General features: G+C 50.2%; 1 protein-coding gene across 1 annotated transcript; it reads left to right on the top strand.

Annotated features, from left to right (window-relative positions):
* Window positions 1–15,237: 15,237 nt before the first annotated feature.
* LOC127311428 (GDSL esterase/lipase At1g28600) lies at window positions 15,238–20,629 on the top strand. The gene is made up of 5 exons (XM_051341859.2): window positions 15,238–15,578; window positions 15,668–15,892; window positions 19,397–19,545; window positions 19,655–19,931; window positions 20,126–20,629. Exons 1-5 carry the CDS (start codon window positions 15,323–15,325, stop codon window positions 20,380–20,382), a joined length of 1,164 nt encoding a protein of 387 aa, XP_051197819.1. The 5' UTR covers window positions 15,238–15,322; the 3' UTR covers window positions 20,383–20,629.
* Window positions 20,630–21,027: the final 398 nt, after the last annotated feature.

The raw sequence follows: 21,027 nt of genomic DNA, 5'->3' as shown, positions 1-21,027 counted from the left end.
GGGGCCTTGCGGACCCTTAACTGTGGTAGGGAATTACAAAATCTCGCTGGAAACTGCTTCCGCCGGGTCAAATCTAGCCGAATCGCTGGTAATTGCAGAGGAAAAAAGAAGGATGCAAACTGCTGTTGCGCTGGCTCAGTCTTCACAGTTGAGCCTAGCGGCAATGAGCGGAAGCTTGGGCGCACCGGCATTTAAGCCAACCAATGAAACAAAGGACATCGTGCTGGATCCGGCTCACCCAGAGCGCACCGTCCGTATCGGTGCCGGCCTCAGTGAAGCATAGGAAAGCGCGCTCACCAGCTTCCTCCGTGAGAATCGGAATATCTTTGCCTGGTCTACTGATGACTTGGTGGGTGTTCCGAGGGAGTTGGCTGAGCACTGTCTTAATGTCCGGAAAGATGCCAAGCCGGTAAGGCAGCCGCTGCGCCGGTTTGCGGAAGACAGAAGAAAGATCATCGGAGAAGAGGTAACAAAGCTGTTGGTTGCCGGGTTCATCGTGGAGGTACTACACACTGAGTGGCTGGCCAATCCGGTGATGGTCGAAAAGAAAAAAGAAGAAAACCTTGAAGCAAATGCTCCAAAGGTATGGCGCATGTGCATCGACTACACCAACCTGAACAAGGCCTGCCCAAAAGATCCTTTCCCGCTACCCCGGATCGATCAAGTGATTGACTCCACCGCTGGGTGTGAACTGTTGTCTTTCCTGGATGCTTACTCCGGTTTCCACCAAATCCCTTTGAAGAAGGAAGACCAAATAAAGACTGCGTTTATCACCCCGCACGGGGCTTACTGCTATGTCACCATGCCTTTCAGTTTGCGTAACGCTGGTGCAACGTACCAGCGCTGCATGCAAAAATGCTTGTATGATCAAATCGGTAAAAACGTACAGGTCTACGTGGACGACGTCGTGATAAAAACTAAGAAAAAAGAAACCTTAATCGACGATCTCCGGCAAACATTTGATAACCTAAGAAGGTTCCGGATGAAACTCAATCCGGCCAAATGCACCTTTGGTGTTCCAGCCGGTAAATTGCTTGGTTTCCTTGTATCAAGCCGGGGCATAGAGGTAAATCCGGTAAAAATCCGGGCAGTCGAAAGAATGAACATACCGCATGAGCTAAAGGATGTGCAAAAATTTACCGGAAGCTTGGCATCGCTAAGCCGGTTCATAAGCAGGTTGGGAGAAAAAGCTCTGCCCCTCTATGCCTTGATGAAAAAATCCAACACGTTCGTCTGGACCCCTCAGGCAGACGCGGCATTTAAAGAACTAAAAAAGATGCTGGCTACCGCGCCTATACTGGCCTCGCCTTTGGAAAGGGAGCCCATGTTGTTGTACATCGCGGCAACAAACCGGGTTGTGAGTGTAGTAGTTGTAGTTGAAAGAGAAGAGGAAGGAAAAACCGTGCAGCAACCGGTATACTACCTGAGCGAGGTGCTCTCCCTCTCGAAACAAAACTACCCTCATTTCCAAAAAATGACTTATGGCGTGTTCATGGCCGCCACAAAGCTTAAGCACTACTTTGAGGAACACCCCATGAAGGTGGTGAGCGAGGCTCCCATTTCCGATATCATGTGCAACAAAGATGCTAGCGGCAGGATCGCAAAATGGGCAATCCAAATATCGCCCTACGTACCGGAATACGAAAGAAGGGATGCCATAAAATCGCAAGCGCTGGCTGACTTTCTTGTTGATTGGGCGGAAATGCAATATAAACCGCCGGACCAAAAAATAGAATACTGGAAGATGCACTTCGACGGATCCAAGCTCAAGGAGGGTCTAGGCGCTGGTGTGGTACTCACCTCACCTAAGGGAGATCATCTCCGGTATGTTCTGCAAATACACTTCAGAGCGTCCAACAATGTGGCTGAGTACGAGGCTCTGGTTCATGGCCTCAAGGTCGCAAAGGAAATCGGCGCACACCGGATCCTTTGCTATGGAGACTCAGATCTGGTGGTGCAGCAGTGTTCCGGAGATTGGGACGCAAAAGATGCCAACATGGCCTCATACCAGTTTCACGTGCAAAAAATTGCCGGCTTCTTCGAGGGCTGCGAGTTTCACCATGTGCCGCGCGCAGAAAACGAGGCCGCGGATACTTTGTCCAAATTGGGCTCATCTAGGCAAGAAATTCCTCCCGGAATAGCCTTGGAACACTTAAGAGTACCATCCATAAAACCAAGCCCGGAATCGGAATCAATTTTCGTACCGGAATCGCATGTTGTGCCCATGGATATTGATGAAGTAAACCCGGGGACTGCTCCGGCAAACTCGGGGACTGCTCCGGTAAGCGCGGGGACTGCTGCATCTGCATCAGGAGAGGCAATGATGGTGGACAACATGGAGATAGACGTACCGGTGTTTCTGGTTCGGGAGGCACCATCTTGGGTTGAACCTATTAAGGAATTCCTGATCAACGGCACCTTGCCGGCTGACGAAAACGAGTCGAGGCGGATCCAGAGAAGATCCAAAGCTTACACCATCATCAATGGGGAGGTGTACAAGAGAAGTGTTACCGGTGTCCTTCAATGGTGTGTGGAACCGGAAGAGGGAAAAGAAATGCTCAAGGAGATTCACCAAGGGGAATGTGGGCACCATGCTTCATCAAGGGCGTTGGTTGCAAAAGCTTTCCGGCATGGCTTCTATTGGCTCACTGCTTTGGAGGATGCTGAGGATTTGGTGCGAAAATGCAACGGGTGCCAGAGGTACGCCAGGCAAAACCATACCCCAGCATCCGGTTTGAAAACGATACCATTAACGTGGACATTCGCTGTATGGTGCCTTGACATGGTTGGCCCATTCAAAACCGCAAGATGCAGCTTTACCCACATCTTGGTCATGGTGGACAAGTTCACCAAATGGCTTGAGGTAAAACCTATCGCAAAATGTGATGGGCATACGGCAGTAAAATTCCTGAAAGATGTCATCTTGCGGTATGGATACCCGCATAGCATCATCACAGACAATGGCACGAACTTTGCTCAAGGTGAGTTCAAGAGATTTTGTGAAGATCACAATATCCGGTTGGATCTAAGCTCAGTCGCGCACCCACAAGGCAATGGCCAAGTGGAGAGAACAAACGCCTTGGTACTTTCCGGTATCAAGCCCAGGCTAATTGAACCTCTGGAGAAGACACCAGGGTGTTGGCTAGATGAGCTACCTTCAGTGTTGTGGAGCATAAGAACGACTCCAAACCGGTCTACTGGATACACTCCGTTTTTCATGGTCTATGGGGCTGAAGCTGTGATCCCAACCGATATCATACATGACTCACCGAGAATTCAACAGTACACCGAAGAAGAGGTGAGAGAGGCAAGAGAAAATGATGTGGACTTGCTAGAAGAAGCAAGAGAGCTGGCCTTGGCAAGAACAGCCATTTACCAACAAAACATGAGACGCTATCATGACCGGAAGGTTAACCCAAGAACTTTCCGGGAAGGAGATCTGGTGCTGCGCCTGGTGCAGCGCACTGAAGGCCGGCACAAGCTGTCTCCCCCATGGGAAGGACCTTTTGTTGTGAGCAAAGCTCTGCACAATGACGCATATTACCTGATTGATGCACAGGAAGCAAAGAAAGGAAAGGCAGACAGGTCCGGAGAAGAAACCAAGCGCCCATGGAATGTAGCCCTTTTGCGCCCCTTCTATGCATAAGGCTGTGTTGTAAGAAGTTCCTTTTTTACCTTCTATATAATGAATAAAAGATGCCGGCACCCTCGATAAAATCTCGGGGACTACCTCTACCAAAATTGCATGTAACTTGTTTATTTTTTCAGTTACCGGTTGATTGCAGAACATTTTTTCTTTCCGGCTTAGTAGCGTGTCAAACTTACCGGAGTCTTCGACTCTGCTACTGTCCGAAACCCGGCTTCATGGCAAGCAAGATAAACCGGTAGGAATTAAGCACGCGAACGACGAAGAGGAGAGATGGGAACAAACAATCCGGAAAAATTAACTAACCCCGGTCATACCGGTTTTTTGTGAAAAATTTCGAATTATTTCTAAGTTCAAGAAAGTGCTTGCTTGGCAAAAGAACTTTGTGACTCATACGCCAAAAAACCCAGAGGGTAGGCAGAGCCAAAGCAAAAGAACCAAGTGTGCATCGAATTGGATGCCGAAACAATTCCGGAATCTTCACAGTGCAGGATAAAAAGCAGAAAATCGCAAGCAAAATGCTAAGTTAGGCAAACATAACATAATAACTTACCGGTATAGCATACCGGCACAAACTGTTGTAGCACAACCAAAGGCCAAGTTTTAAGTTACATCAAAAGACCCCGGCATACCGGGGCAGAATTTAACCAAATGTTTCAAGTAAAGCAGGACCAACAGATACTTTGCAAGCAATCAAGCAGCAGGGGCTTCCGGGGGAGCATCGCCAGCGCCGGGAGCGTCCAGAGGCTCATCTTCAGCTTCCACCTCCTCTTCATCCCCACCCTCCTCACCTTCGCTCAGATAATCTTGGACGTCTGGAGGAGCAGGGATGAAGGTGCGCGCGTCGACGAACTCCGCGAGGTGGTACGCGCAATCCTGCCGCTTAGCGGTGAGGACCGGGTCCACGTCGGTGGGAGCTCCCTCGCGCACACCAACGAGGGCGTCCAGGTCCAGATCAGGGTACCAGGAGCAGGCCACGCGCAGCGCGGCATCAGCTCCAGCGCGGGCAGCGGAGCACTGCCACTCCCGGATCCTTCGGCCGGCACCTTTGAGGCGGTCGCTGATGAGGGAGAAGGTGTCGGGCACCTCTTCTCCGGGCCAGAGAGTCCTGTAAAGCTGGGTGGCCACCTCAGGGATGTCAGAGAGGTTGCGGTCGATGACGCGCATGTGAGACACCCGTGCGTTCAGCGCAACAAGGTGGTCATAAGGGTCCCACGGCGCGTCCAGGTTCTGAAAGCCCTGGGCAACCCGGCGCTCTCCAACTCTTTTTGTAGCAAACCCCTGAGAATCCGGGAAGAGCCCTACAAGGCAAAAGAAAAAACTTAAGCAAATGCTACCGGAAAGATAAGCTTTTAAGCAAGAAAGTGAAAAGGAAGAAGGAGGAAGCTTACGGAGGGCAAGCGCGTCGGTTTGCATGACCAGAAGGTCATACCCCTTCTGCTCCGCCTCTAGAAGTGCGGCCTTCTCCTCGGCAGCCTTCCGCGCTTTCGCCATCTCCTCCAACTCAGCATTAAGCACTGCGTTGGAGTTGCTGGCGTCCTCCAGAGCCGCGTCCAGCTTGCTCGCGGCGGCAGCCTCGGCGGCCTTCATGGCCTCGCCGTGCTTTAGCCCGGCTTGAATAAGCTGGTCCTTCAGCCCTTTGGCATAAAGATCCAGGGAATCCAGAGCCTCGCGGTGCTTCAGGATGAGCTGCTCTTTTTCGGCTAAAACACCGGAAAGAAAATGTTAACGGAATAAAAGTGGAAAAGACAAGCTCACCGGAAAGGAGGCAACCGTACCTTGGAGCGAGGCGACCTGCCGCTGGAGGGCTTCAATGGAAGCTTCCGGGATTGCTGTAAGACAAAGAACTGTCAGAGTTAAGAAGGAAAAAGTTTACCGGAAAAAGTTTCCGGAGCCACAAAAGGTTACCTCGGCACTTCGCGTGTGCCTCAGCAAGCTCCTGGTGCTCCCAAAGAAGCTCCTCAAAGAGGACCTTCCGGCCGTCAGCTGTGTGCTGTTCAAAACAAGAAAGTTGGTTAGAGTTTCGCCCTAAGAACAGGGATCTTAGCCCAAAACTCGGGGACTGGGCATACCGGTTTCTCGCGTTTCTAAGTTGAGTTTTCTGCTAAGAGCTACGCTCTCAACACAAAACTCGGGGACTGGGCATACCGGTTTCTCGCGTTTCTAAGTTGAGTTTTCTGCTAAGAGCTACGCTCTCAACACAAAACTCGGGGACTGGGCATACCGGTGTCTCGCGTTTCTAAGTTGAATTTTGTGCTAAGAGCTACGCTCTCAACACAAAACTCGGGGACTGGGAAGATAGAGAAGATCGGATAAAGATAAGAGAGAAACCGGCATGAAGAAAAGATCCGGAAGCAAGAGAAAACCGGAAAAAGATAGAGAGAGTTAGCAGGACTTACCGTCAGATTGTGCGTGGAATCAAACCACGCACTGTCCAGCTCCTTGACGGCCCGCCGTAGCCGCATAAAATGCTCCTCAGAAGATTTATCTCCAGCGGGGTCAAGCAGCGGCAGCCGATCTTTGCCTATGCCGCGCGTCGCCGGGGACATGTCCGCGGCGTTCCACTTCTCGGCGTAGGGCAGGAGGTGCCCCAGCTCCCGACCTTGGCGCTTGAAGTCAATGATTCGGCCAAGAAGGCCGGTTGGCCTTTCGCTGGCAGCGCTGGCGGCGCGGGAGGCGTGCAGCACCAAAGGCTGCTGACCGCCGGAAGGGGCGCCGGAAGCCGCCGCCTTGCCCTTGATGAGTTTGGAGGTCTTGGGCGGCAGCAGGGTGAGAGCGGTGCTAGTCTTGGGCGGCGGCGTCGGAGAGGTCTTCGGTGAAAGGGGAGCGCTGGGCGCGTCGCCCGGATCGGAACCTCCCGGCGCGGAAGTTTCCGGCGCGGGAGTCTTCTTCTTCTTCTTCTGGACGGAAGGAACCAGAGGTTCCGACCGCCCGGCAGTTTCTTCTTCAGCGCCGATGTTGCTGGCGCCGGCATCTTGGGTTTCTGGAGGGGAGACAAAATCCTCCTCCGCGCGGTGATCAGGCGATGTAGGGGCCGCGCGCCCCGAACTTGGAGTGCCCCCCAGAGGGGAGGCAGAGGTGTTGCCGGCACCAGAAGGTGCCGGGCTTGAGTGAGGAGGAGGAGTTGAAGTCCTCGTAGTGCCTCCGGAGCTCTCGGGCCTTGGGCCAAGCTTGAGCGCAGCGCTGAGTAAAAGAAAAAGAGGAGTTTGAGAAAAAGTAACCGGAGAAAGAACTTAGCAAAAGAGAAAAGCAAGCAAAGAAACCGGAACTTACCCAGAGGAGGTCGGCATCTGCTTGCGCTTGTAGCGCCTCATGCCAACTTCCTTGTGCCCCAAGGGCTCCGTCCGGAACCGCTTCGAGGGAGGCTCATCGCTCGAACCGGCATCAGACGCCGAGGCCTTGTTCTTCTGGCCCTGGGCCGTGAGGTTGTCCATGAACTCATGTCCGACCTCGGCTTGCAGAGGCGGCACGTGCTCGTGGATCTATGGGTTCAAGATACTTAAGAAAGCAGCTACAAAGGAACAATGATGAAAAAGTATGAGGAATCGAAAGAGAAATGTACCTCGATGATCTCCAGGTCATCTGCGGTACCGGCAGGCTTGGGCACCGACGGGCCGAGGCGCGAGGCTCTAGTCTTGCCCATCTTGAGATCCTTCCACTGGATGAAAGGATCCGGATCGACGGAGTCGAGGGCGCGTTTCACGCAGGGGCCTCGTCGCTCTGTGCGGATAGAGGGGAAGCGGTCCTCGACCTGAAACAAGTAAAAAAGGATTAACAACAGCGCAAATGTTACCGGAAAACCAACCCAAGTCGTATAATCTCTTACTTCTTGGGTCGGAGGGTTAGAGGTGCTGAAAGGCAGAAGGCCCCACTCCCAGTCATTCGGCATCGCAGTTTGGCAAATCTGCTTAGCCTTCCGGACGTCGTCCCTTTTGCTGAGAGGGAGGCCGGTAATCTTGGTGGGATCACCAGGGCCGTACATCTCACTCATCCTATGCTGCCGGTGCTGGAGAGGAAGCACCCGGCGCGAAATAAAGGCACGGATAATATCATCGGAGCAGATGTCGGTTTCCTTCATCAAGTGTGTCACATAGCGAACCACCCGGTTGGTCTCCGGATGGCTCGACCTTGGGTTGAAGCTCCAGTTGGCCTTGCTGGGGGGCGCCGGATTGAAGGGCGGCAGATTGATGAGGTCCGCATCGCCGCTGTTCTTCACGTAGAAGAAGGTCCCTTGCCATGCCCGGCATGACTCGAGACCGGCAAACTTAAAAAAGGGGCTCCCTTGACGGGAGCCAACGATGCAGGACCCGCATTGAACGGGGGGTTTGGGTGCAGGGATGTCCCTGCCCTGAACGGAATTAATCCGCAGAGCGAAGAAGCGGGCAAACGTCTCATGGATGGGACGAATGCCAACATAAGCCTCCATGAAGGAGGTAAAACAGGAAAGGTAAAAAACGGCGTTGCCGGGAAGATGATGAGGTTGAAGTTCATAGAAATATAGGAACCTCCGGAAGAAGGAGGAGGCAGGAAGGCCGAAGCCGCGCTCAAAGTGAGCTAGAAAAACAACATATTCACCGGGTTCAAGCACCGGTTCGATCTCACCAGTAGGAAGCCGGCAGGTCACGCCTTCCGGAATCCTGCGGGACCGGTACATCCAATCGATCTCATACTCGCTGACATTGGAGCCCATCCAGGCCCCGCGAGTGACGGCGGCAAGATTTGCGCCGGAAGCTTGGCTAGAGCTACCGGACTCCTGGTGGCTACCGGATTCTTGCTGGCTGCCGGAATCGGTTTCCATCGGATCTGAACCGGTGGATCTAACAGAAGGTGTAGTACGCCGGCTACCGGAGGAGGAACCAGAGGGAGTTCCTTCGCTAGACATTGGTTTAAAGAGAGGAAAACAGAAATCCCACGATTGGTCCCCGCGCGAAGATCTACGAGTAAGAAGAAAATCAAAGAAAAAGGGGGAAATAAAAACACTGTGGACCCTAGATCTGAAAAACGAAGAAAGAGCAAGCAAACTGAGATTGGAACTAACCTTGAGCGGCGCAGTCGCTGAGGAAGAAGTTCGCCGGCGAAGAAGCAGGCCTGTTGTCGCCGACGAGCAGTGTCGACGGCGAGGCGAAGAAGGACGCGAAGAAACGAAAATGCCGCGGGCGCGACGGAGATGCTGCGGGAGACTTCCGCACGGCGAGGTCCAGCGGAAAGACGGCTTGAGTTCGCCGGGCGACCGAGCTCAAGCCAACGGCGACGGACGAAGAGCGGCAAGGGCGCAGGGAGCAAGGAGCACGGTGCGCGAAGTTTGGGGAATGCGAGAAAAGGAAGAAGAAGGGGCGGTTTCCCTTATAAACGAGAGAGAGGTTGGGCTGGAAACCGCCAGGCCGTGGTGGTTCACGACGTGGGCCGCGACGGTTCGCGTAAGTGGGCCGCCACGTGGTGCGGCGCTACGCGTAAGAAAGCAAGAAGCCGCACGGTCGACCGCACGGATTCGAAATGGCGACGGGGATCCGCTGTGGAACATTAAATGCGCGCGCGGGAGTCGAAGAGAAGTGACCACTGCCACTGGCCTGTCAGTCACAGTGCGCATGTCACTGACAAGCGCGGGGCCCGAGAAATTCTCGACCACGCCGAGGAGGCAGTTAATGGCAAGGATACCGAAGAGTGAGGTACCGGAAAACACGTTACGAAGGGAGAAAAAAGACGGGTACGGTAAGGATGCCGGGCACAGGGTTGACCTCCGGAAAGATTAAACCGGAATCTTGAGATATGGGAACCCGGCATGGTCTGTCGGATAGAATCCTTCAGACTATACCGGCTTCGGGGACTAATGTTGGGGGGATGACCCCCGGTATGCCAAAGGCATGCCAAACCGGATGGTTTGAGCCCTCAAGATACCGGTTTAATATTGATACCGGAGGAAGGAGCCAAATATTTGGCTAAGTTAATCTGGGCCGGGATCCCCAAGAGGGGTGTACCGGAACCGGGTAAAGAAGATACCGGAGGGAGGGCGTAACGGCACAGCTGGTCAAAGATTCTCTCTGGAGCAAGAAGACGAAAGATGAGCGAAGCAAAAGTAACTTTAAGCAGAGCCCTGACATCTAAAGTGGAGGATGACGCCAAAAGCGACCAGGGGCGTCAGCCTCTGTGGTTAAAGGAGCCGGCGCCGCCCTTTTTGGCTAAAGAGACGTTGTAAAAGTAGTTTGTCTAGTCAAAGATGCTGTAAGATGCCATTAGATGCTGGAATATTCGATTGGATGCTGTCTAGATGCCATTAGGGTTTCTTGTTCTGCAAGCCATTAGGGTTTCTTGCTCTGCAAGCCATTAGGGTTCCTTGCTCTGTAAGCCATCTCTCCCCCATATAAGGAGAGGAGGTAGCCCCATTACGGGCACGATCTTAACGACGACGAGGACCTAGTACCAACGTTCCTGTAACCAAAAACCTGTAATTTGCCAAGAGCAATAAAGAGAAAGATCTAGAGCGGAGTTCATCCTTGTGTTCTTCTTCCTGTTTCACTACCCTAGGTTGTGTTCTTGAGGAAAGCATCCGGAAGTTCGTCCAATCTCATCACAAACCCTCCCCCGAATCCTCTAGCGCACATTCGGCCCCAACTCAAGCCATCCCATGGCATCTGCTCGTTCACCATGACGACAAAGTATCTGGAAAGTATGACTTGAGGCATATGGATCAACAGTGGGATTTGTCCATCCCGATGACAGATAGATATACTCTGGGCCCTCTCGGTGGAATGTCGTCTAATGTCTTGCAAGCATATGAATAAGTTCATAAGAGACCACATACCACGGTATGAGTAAAGAGTACTTGTCAGGAGACGAGGTTGAACAAGGTATAGAGTGATACCGATGATCAAACCTCGGACAAGTAAAATATCGCGTGACAAAGGGAATTGGTATCATATGTGAATGGTTCATTCGATCACTAAAGTCATCGTTGAATATGTGGGAGCCATTATGGATCTCCAGATCCCGCTATTGGTTATTGGTCGGAGTGAGTACTCAACCATGTCTACATAATTCGCGAACCGTAGGGTGACACACTTAAAGTTGGATGTTGAAATGGTAGAACTTGAATATGGAATGGAGTTCGAATATTTGTTCGGAGTCCCGGATGAGATCCCGGACATCACGAGGAGTTCCGGAATGGTCCGGAGAATAAGATTCATATATAGGATGTCATTTTATGTGAATTAAAATGATGCGGAAGGTTCTATGGAAGGTTCTAGAAGGTTCTAGAAAAGTCCGGAAGAAACCACCAAGGAAGGTGGAGTCCACATGGGACTCCACCTCCATGGCCGGCCAACCCTAGTGGGGGAGGAGTCCCAAGTGGACTCCCCTTAGGGGGCCGGCCACCCCCCCATATGGGAGGTGGAACTCCCACCTCTAGTGGGAGTCCTAGCTTGGCTAGGTTTCCCCACCATATGGAAGGTTTTTGGTTCGGGTCTTATTCGAAGACTTGGAGACCAACACTTGGGGCTTCCACCTATATAATGAGGGGCCAAGGGGAGGGGGCCGGCCACCCCAAGACCACAAGCTGGCCGCCCCATTGAAGTGGCCGGCCACCCCCTCCCAAACCCTAGCCGCCCCCTCTCCTCCATATCTTCCGCGTAGCTTTAGCGAAGCTCCGCCGCATTTCTCCACCACCACCGACACCACGCCGTCGTGCTGTCGGATTCAAGAGGAGCTACTACTTCCGCTGCCCGCTGGAACGGGAGGTGGACGTCGTCTTCATCAACAACCGAACGTGTGACCGAGTACGGAGGTGCTGCCCGTTCGTGGCGCCGGAAGCGATCGTGATCAAGATCTTCTACGTGCTTTTGCAAGCGGCAAGTGAACGTCTACCGCAGCAACAAGAGCCTCATCTTGTAGGCTTTGGAATCTCTTCAAGGGTGAGACTCGATAATCCCCTCGTTGCTACCGTCTTCTAGATTGCATCTTGGCTTGGATTTCGTGTTCGCGGTAGGAAATTTTTTGTTTTCTATGCAACGTTATCCTACAGGCAGTGGGCACGATGGGCGGCGGAATATAGGCTGCTGGGTGGAGGAACGGCGAAGTTGAGGCAACCAGCCGGCGGATTGGCGAGGGGTGGTGCCGGTGGCGACAGAGCAATGGGAGGGGAGGAGGGATTTGCGTCGACAAAGTGGTGGGGTTTGTATGTTCCCTCGCCGACAGAGCGGGCCCGTCCCCGCTTTTCTCTTGTCCGGAGTCCACAAGCGCACCCGGAGGGCCAGGGATGGCCTGGGCTCCCCGGACGGATGAAAGACCTAATCCGGACGAAAACGAGGAGCCGGGGGCGCGACTGGGTTGTTTTCGTCCATCCAGATGACAAAAAGGCGTCATGGGGGCCTCGTCGGGGAGACGGCTGGAGCTACTCTTAGCTATAAGGGCATATCTAGCGGTTCGCTGTATGGGTCTGCACTATTAAAAAATGGGTATGCACGGGAGCCTGCGGCACGATGCAGAAATGACCGGTCTATCCGCGGGACACAAACACAGTCCAAATTTTCGCCATAAATGCGTCTTCGCGCCCTGTCGCGATGGGCTAGCCTGGCAGCGGGCGCGAGGCCGCATCGCTTCAGTGCCTACACGAGGCCGCATCGCTTCGGCGCTTGCGCGTGCCGCATCGCTTCGCCATCGAGCGCCTCGTATCCCGCGCCGCTATGAATGGCATGCGGTTTCGAGTCCAACGCCCGTTTTTAAAAGGGCATCAACAATATTGTGCCATCGCCCACACCTCCCTGGCCCCATTTCTCTACTTTCGGCCACACCGATAGCCACATCGCGTAGCCGTAATGCCATGGGGAAGAAGAGGAACGACCACGAGGCGTCATCATCGCTGGTGAAGGAGGAGAACCCTCAGATATGAGGGTCCTTCTTCTTTCCAGCGTTGACCGGGTGTTGTATGACAACTGGAAATCGTGCGACGGTTGGAACATCGTGAACCTCTAGACGGGTGGCCTCTCAGCACCGCGCAGGTGCCCGTCCAGCCGGTGCCACATTTCGGCCCGTAGCGGCGCGAAGAGATCCGGCGAAGGCGTGCCATTCTCCCACTGCAACACCGACTTCAACGTCGACTCCCCCTAGTGGTACACCTACCACCGCCGGCATGTAGCGCTCGAGAAGCGGCGAAAGGCGGGGTTCCTCGGTAACAAGGACTACAACTTTGGCCCGCCGCCACCGGGCGATCGTTTCCACGTACACCGCCACCTCCATCGCCTCCGACGCCCACATGAAACACGAGGCGACTCTGATGACTACGTCACCAAAATCTTCCACGAGATCCAGATGGGCATAGCAGGAGGGTAGGCAGATCGAGCTGACGGAGGAACTAGCCAAGGAGGAGGTGACGAGGTTGGGCATCCTCATATCAGAGCAGCCGATGCCCCGGTACGTCGTTGAGCACATGTTGGTAGGCCTGTCGGAGGAAGAGGCCTTCAACCTGGTGCTGCAGGCATCGGTGCCGCCTCCTCCATCGCATCTGCCCTCGTGGGCACCAGCGCCCGCTGCACCGTCATTTGCTCCGCCGGTTCCCAACTGGCCATGGACGATCCCAGAATTCGTTGACCTAACCCAGGTACCTAGCGAGGGTGAGGCGTAGGCTAGTGCTAGGGTTTAGCAGGCCATGGCTTTTTATATTTTCATGTTTATATTTTTACTGCTATGCAAATCGTTTTATAATAAAAAAACATGCTGGAATAGTGAAATACGTCGTGTTGTTTGGGCACCCCTAGACGCAAACTGTCAGTCGTGCCCCATAGTGGCATCCCGTAGTGGCATCCCCTAGACGCAAGCTGGCGGGACCGACCGGTCTCACACCCTTGCTTTTCCCCATAGTGGCATCCCGTGTGCTCCATCGTGGACGCACATCTGAGGTAGATGGATGTGTCTGAGCGGCGGGTACCGTACCTGCATGGTGGCCAGAGACCATTCAACTTGCCCGCTCAGATATGTCAGAACCTTGCAGTTTTGATGTCGTTGTGGGCGATGTCCTTGCTGGCTATCTAGGATTGGGTCACTGAGCCATCGCGTGCTCTCCGAGTAGGTGGCATGCTCAGTACGACAGCTGCTCCCGCGACTGTGGACTATTTTCCCTCCAAGCAGTTTGATCACGCTAGTGCAGGTGTTGACACACTATGGATGGTGTGGTCATTGTGTTGTTGTCGTTCTAGCGTCGTTGGTGATGTCTAGATCCGGGTCTGGCCGGGCATGGCTAGCCAGGTCTTGCGTTTCATCCTGCATGTGAGTCTAGTTGGGCTAGACAATAATGGGGCTTGGGTTGGTGGTGCGGTAGTGATTTCTGCTATGTCCGCTCTGCATCTTTGCAACAACGACTAGATTTATGATCGGGTTGAACCTCGACGAAAGCTAAGCATGGCTTTGGCCTGTGCCAGTGATGACATCACCTGCGAGTGATATTCCCTTGTTGAAGGTGTCCCGCTGATGTCCGTCTAGTTCGAAGTGACGGACTCCATTCACCTGCCTCAAACTACTTCCCTTCGTTGAATTGTTCCAAGCAAGCCTCTCTGGTAGTGTTTTGTGAATCACCATGTGACCTCTTGCTGGTGTTGCAGCGGTCACGCAACGTCGGCCTGATTGTTTTTACACGGTTCTTATGCGGTTGATGGCAGCTTCCCTAGCACATTGGAGGGCTTTGCTAGGTCGGCTTCCGGCCATAGTTGTTGCCGGTGTGCCTACTCCCAACACGAGTGGAAGATGTTGTGTTTTGTTGGTCTAGACCTAATCCAAACTCGATGAGGGGCGGTCTCGGATGTGGCTTAAAACTGTGCAGGACCTCAATCTTTACCGAGGATGATGGCGCGTTCTCGCGTCATGCACCTTTTTGGAGGCGGCGCAAAACCGTCCTCTTTTTGGGTCCTCAAGGTCGTGGAGTTTTCCTTCGGCTGTAATTTGGGTGCACTGTAGGTTTGGTAGCGTCGACATGGTTGTGATTGCGTGTCATCATCATCATGTCATATTTTAATAGAAGGACAGAACAAAGAAGTCGCAATAACTTCTTCTCGAACAAGAACAGTATATAATATTTTAGTAGAAGAGGATGCATCTTGGATTATTTTGACGCGAGGTGGGCCGGCGTTGTGCCATTATTCGTTGGCATCTTCGACTATTTTGGCCAGGAGGGCATGAATCGTCGATGCGGGATTCTGATAACTTCTTGCATTACCCCCCGCTTCCACCGGACAGCTGAGATCGAGGCCATGGGGCACACTTATGCTGCAGCTGGACACTCGTGTCTACTCTATTCGTCCCTGCTAGCCAAGTGCTATGTTTCTGACGTGTTGGAGCGGATTAAAAATTTACGACCAATGAGCGCTAGTGTGCGACACCTAATGACAGAATCTTCCTGATTTTTTCTTAGGGACTGACGTGTGAGTGCATAATTGTTGGGGCAGATCTTTTAGTAACCATCCCGCTTGCTTCGTCCAAAGGCACAGTTCCACGTCTGTAATACTTGGTCTGTATTCCGTCGGTGCCGACCTCCCTGCGACTAGATGGATGATGGAGATTGGGAGGCACGTCACCCCGACCATCCTACCAGGGATAGCTTATAAATCTAGTCGCCACCGGGTATAGGTCAGTAGGTCACCACACTTGTCCGCTTCTATCCGTCGCCCTCGATCCCCCTGGAGCTAGCAGAAGGTAATGGCTTCCTCTGCCACCATGTCGGTACTGTCGCTGCTGCTACTGGTACTGGCGGTGGCGCAGCCATCGCGGGCGGACACTGCATGCTTCACGCGGCTGTTCAGCTTCGGGGACTCGCTGACAGATACGGGCAACTTCCGCTTCGTCTTCCCCAACGACACACTGGCGCCCGGGCTCTCCTTTCCCTACGGCGAGACCTTCTTTCAAAGGCCCACCGGCCGCTTCTCGAATGGCCGCCTCATCGTCGACTTCATCGGTACGCCACGATCACACCCGTAGTCTCGCATGATTCATGGAACGGACTATAGCAAGATGAGTGCTAATTTTGAAATCCATGTGCCGCAGCGTCCGCGCTAGGGCTGCCGTTCCTGACGCCGTACTGGAGCGGGAAGAGCGTGGAGGACTTCGCGCATGGAGCCAACTTCGCCGTCGCCGGCGCAACGGCGATGGGCCCCGAATTCTTCTGGGACAGGGGCTACTCCGCGGCTGATGCTGAGACCGTGCACCTCGACACGCAGATGAGCTGGTTCCGAGAGCTACTCCACCTGCTCTGCCCAAGCGATTTATCGGGTATGTTAACCATACCTCTTTTTTGACATGACGTTAACGATACCTTCAGCAAGGAGTTTTGCTTCACTGTCAGTAATCTCTTTAAACTTTTGTAAACTTTTGGCCTCTGTTGATGATTAGGATCTTTCGATGCCTCTTTAAAAGTTAATAACTTTAGTGGTGAATGAGGGGTGAGAGAGGATATCGGAGCACACATTAATCACGAAAAACATTTCTTAATTGAAATCAGGGTGGTATATATGCGATAGCTTGTAGGCGATTACTTACTTACGAGACCTACTCTATTAAGCACTAAAATATACTCCTCCGGATGGAACAAGTGTACAATTTTTCCTTTTCAAAAATCAAATATTTTTTAAAAATTAACTAAAATTTACATAAAATAGCAATATATGTAACATCAAAATTACTATATTATTAAACTACATGTTAAAATGAATCTATCGATATTAATTTAGTGTAAGAAATATATCTGCCTTTTTCTAACGAGTTAGTTAAAATTAATAAAATTTAACTTAAGACTTGTCCAAACTTGCACCTATTTAAACGGAGGGAGTATATGCTATAGCTTGCACTTCATTAATTCATCCATGATCACGTGATTTAATTGGAATCGGGGTGCCATAAGCTGTCCAAACCACGACATAAAACTTTCTTTTTGCTGCATTTGCGGGATATTTTTTTAGACAAATGGAACATATTAATATCGTGGAGATGTCAATTACACCCAGCCTCTGCAACAATAATGCTCTATAGATATTACTGGTGCACAAACGTTGTAGTCGCCCGATCATAGACCTTAAGTTTTCAATCCGGATATAATTCACACTCTCAAAACAATGCATTCAACAAGGTCATTGCCAGGCACAACCAATTAGACAACACCTTGAATTTTCATCCTAAAAGATAAGATTTTGTACTCTTCCTGTGCTACCCCCCTCCCACACACACACACACACACTTGCTGATGCCGCTGCTATGAGTCACAAGTCACAAAGCAAGTTCCTTATCGCTCCGAAGACTCGATCCACCATTACTAGGTCTTAGTACCTCAACCGTCATGACATTCTCCGCCACTGACTTCACCACGTGACTCGAAAGGCATGTCTCATGATGTCAATAGATAGCAAAACTTCGCGTCTTGCCCAGAAAATGGGTACACATGACTGAATCACGTCTGATCCAGTAATCTACAAGCATCAGACGCCCAATGGAGATCACTGACGAAACCTTCCTAAACTAGTCACCAACCAGATCAATGTGGGTAGAAGGCGAGAAGAACACTGTCTTGGCGCTAGAAGAACCCTAGGATCACCTCCTCTATTAGGAAGATCGACATCACCCAATGTTGCCGCCCACCAGATCCCAATAGAAGATTGGAGATCTCAGCCGGCACCGTCCCTAGCACCCGCACCACGTGGAGATGAGGGGCTGAGCCATGCCGAGTTCCCCGAACCAGGCGCTGTATCACTCTTGTGGCCACAACGGTCACCAAGGTCGCTGTAAAAGTCTGAGGCCACCGCCCCAAGCGTCCATCTTCGCCAGACGAGCCACGACGTCTAGGCTGTCGCGAAACTCTGGTCAGAGATCCCACCAGCAAGGAGGAAGAGGCCCCTGCTGCTGCCAACTACACTCGGGGATGAGAGCACGCCGTCGCCATCCGTTGCGCAACCTTGGACTAGCGGCATCCTTCAGCGATGGCAGGGGAGCGGGGAGGAGGGAAAGGGGGATACGACGGCTGGGGTTTTGCTAGAGTCGCCTCTCCTAGGAGCGACGCAGGCGACGTCTCCAGGTTCATCCTCCCAAACCAAGCGGGGTCAGGTCTTGTATATAGGCATCGCCTAGAAAAAAAAAATGTTGGATTTCAAGATCTCTTTCTCGACCACCACTAGAAAGTGAAGCCAGGACCACTAAGATTTAATCCTCTGAGGCAGATCCATATTGAAGAAGATTTTTGCAGAAGTCGGTATATGATCAAGCTATGAATTAAGATGTATTTATGCATAGTCATTTTCAGATCCCTTTCCCAGCGACGCTGACATGGCATTTGTTACTTCCGAGATTTGGAAGTGCGCTTTACATGATTTAAGAGAAGACATTCTGTAGATATTGGACACAAAACCCATGAATGGAAGCACTCAACTTGTCCAATTCTATACACAAATTCGACGGTACCTGAAAATTTTGCAAACACTAACAAAGAACCATGGAGTTGGCCACAAAAAAAATATAAGCACTTCCGGGCGGCACCGGCAGTCCGGCACTACACTAGAATCGGTGTAGTAACTTTGGAGGCACAATAGGGAAATTCTAAGTAACCGACTATCTAACTCAACAATCAGAAATTCATCATTATATAATTATGCTTATAAGACATGAAAAATCATTACAAAATTGAGAAAACATATCAATTAATTACACTGGACGAAATAACAAAAAAATAGTATAGTCTTCGCTGTTTTTGTTATGACATTGCATGCCTTCACTGTGGATTCAGTATACCCTTCTCACCTATTCATTTTTTATCAGGAGTTCACGATGAAGGTATTTAGTCTATTTTCGATACACACAGAAGATTATGCAATAGTTGAGAGTTCCTAGTTTTATGCCTTCTTAAAGAAGTAAAATATGGAGTGAACGAGAACCAACCTGTATTTGAATGGTTAGAAGGGCAATTACACCCCAAGTCCACCAGAGTTTAAATCTTAGGTTTGAAATTTTGGTATCTCATAAAGGCGAAATATGCTTTAGAGGGAGATGACGTTTCCGTCGATAGCGAGATGTCTGTGATGACTTCGTTAATCTCAAGACCAGCTGGATCGATTTTTTAGGCTCAGTCTTTCAGAGGTGCTCATAGAAATAGGGTGTGCGTGCATTCATAGGGGTACGTGTTTATACGTATGCGTGAGTGTATACGATTACACTGTGTTTTCCAAAAAAAGAAAATAGAACAAACTAAATAGCTAGAGGTTACTAGAGAGGTCCCGATCTAGGGAAGAAAGAAAAGATAAAACATCATTAGGTTCTAGTCGATGGCCCACATTTGTGTACTGATCCCGACATATATTAGCTTAGGCGTCGTTTCATTGGCATCCCTCTTGGAGGCCCATTAAGCCTCACGCGGGCTTGTTGAAACTTCATACCCAATTCAACAATTATATTACTCGAATGCAAATAGGTTTATGACAAATACCCTCCATATTAGCCACCATCCAACACCTCAACTGATGTGTATTTTCATTGCCAAAATTTTACAGTAAAATGTGAATATACATTTGGACTTACTGTTGCTTCAATTTGACATAACAAATCGCCGTGTCATTGTTGTTTCCTAGAGGAGACAACTTCAGCGTCAGAAGTCAGACATGTCATACTTATAAATACTCATGTAATGATAGATTGTTTTATGTTTTTGTAATATTTTAAGAATGTTGTATTTTGAAATTTCTAATGTATAAAATTCTAACATAATATAACGATCTAGAACTTTCTTTTATTTCACAGACTGTGCAGACATGGTAAGCACATCTCTATTCTTGGTTGGAGAAATTGGGGGCAATGACTACAACTGTCCTCTCCAATCTTTAATGCCCTTTGAGATGATTCGGTCCTTCACTCCTACTGTAATAGATAAAATCTCTGCCACGATCACTGTGAGTCATTTGTCAGTGTTGCTCTTTCTTCCATTTTCACGCTACTTCAACTCCAAATTTTAAAAATAGTGCATGAGTACATACTGATGCAATTGAGTGGAATTTGCAGGATCTGATTGAGCTCGGAGCCAAAACACTACTAGTTCCTGGCAACCTCCCAATTGGGTGCTCACCAGTATACTTGACGACATACAAGAGTAACAATACACAATACTATGAGCCAGAAACTGGTTGCATCAGTTGGCTGAATGCATTCTCACAGTACCACAATAAAATTCTTGTGGATGAGTTGGAGAAGTTGCGAAAGCTTCATCCTAACGTATCAATCATCTATGCCGATTACTATGCAGCTGCTATGGAAATATTTGTTTCCCCTAAAAAATTTGGTGAGTCTAAAGCATTTTATGTCATATGTTCTATAGTGAAATAAATATACACTTTACTAACTAAGATACGCTAGCCCAAGTAAATCACCAACCAAGACATAAAAGTTTCAAGAGGAACATATAAACTCTTCAAGGAACAAAACTTGCTTTCTTGGATTATCCACTATCCCTCATTTGCAATATTTTTTGTTTAGGGATTGAGGATCCATTGATAGCTTGCTGCGGCGGAGCAGGTCCTTATGGTGTGTCTTTGACTGAACGTTGTGGACAAGGAGAATACAACTTGTGTGATGACCCACAAAATTATGGATCCTGGGACGGCATACACCCCACAGAAGCAGCATACGAAGCTATTGCCAATGGTCTGTTAAGAGGTTCATATACTAATCCTCCAATTTCTACCAACGCCAATTCATGTGGAAGACCTACTGAGCTTTTCTCTTCCGTTTAATACAAGACAATCTACGACATGTAATATGTAACTACGTTTTTTAACTAGCACTAGTAGAGATGTGCCAAGTAGTGGCATTGCATTTTTGCTACTAGTGGTGTGTATTCGACACTGGTAGCCTTTATTGGTGGCACTAGCTGACAGGTTGCACCCTGGCGCAAAGAGAAAATCAAGAAAATATTGTAACTATAAGTTGTATTGTAACTATATGTTTTATCAGTGATGTTATATATGACCTTACTAAGCATTTCTACTTGCGGACTGAATATTCTACTCCCCTTGATTCATACTAAGTTTTTCTTATTCTGTGCAAAGTTATAGTTTAGGGAGTATTGTGAGCAGGTACTTTGATCTTAGGCAAAAAAGGAAATCCAGAATAGCACCGGACTGAATAATTGTTCAAGTAATAACACAAATTTTGAAGGAGCAACAATACCATATTGCAAGTGAAGTGACAGTAATGTCATCGTAAAACTCTATACGGTAGCAGTACCAGACTACAATGAACAAAGCAATAGACATGACTTACATATAATAGTAAGCTACAAAATATAAACAATTTCAGTAATCAGCAGCGGTTTCATCTTGATCTGTCCAGAGAGCACCATCATCACCACCCTGCCAATAGAAATTTATATCATGATT

This window comes from Lolium perenne, chromosome 7 (assembly GCF_019359855.2).
Source record: "Lolium perenne isolate Kyuss_39 chromosome 7, Kyuss_2.0, whole genome shotgun sequence".
In the NCBI taxonomy this organism is placed as follows: Eukaryota; Viridiplantae; Streptophyta; class Magnoliopsida; order Poales; family Poaceae; genus Lolium; species Lolium perenne.
Note: the sequence above shows the minus strand (reverse complement) of the source record. Positions and strands in the feature narration are given on the sequence as shown.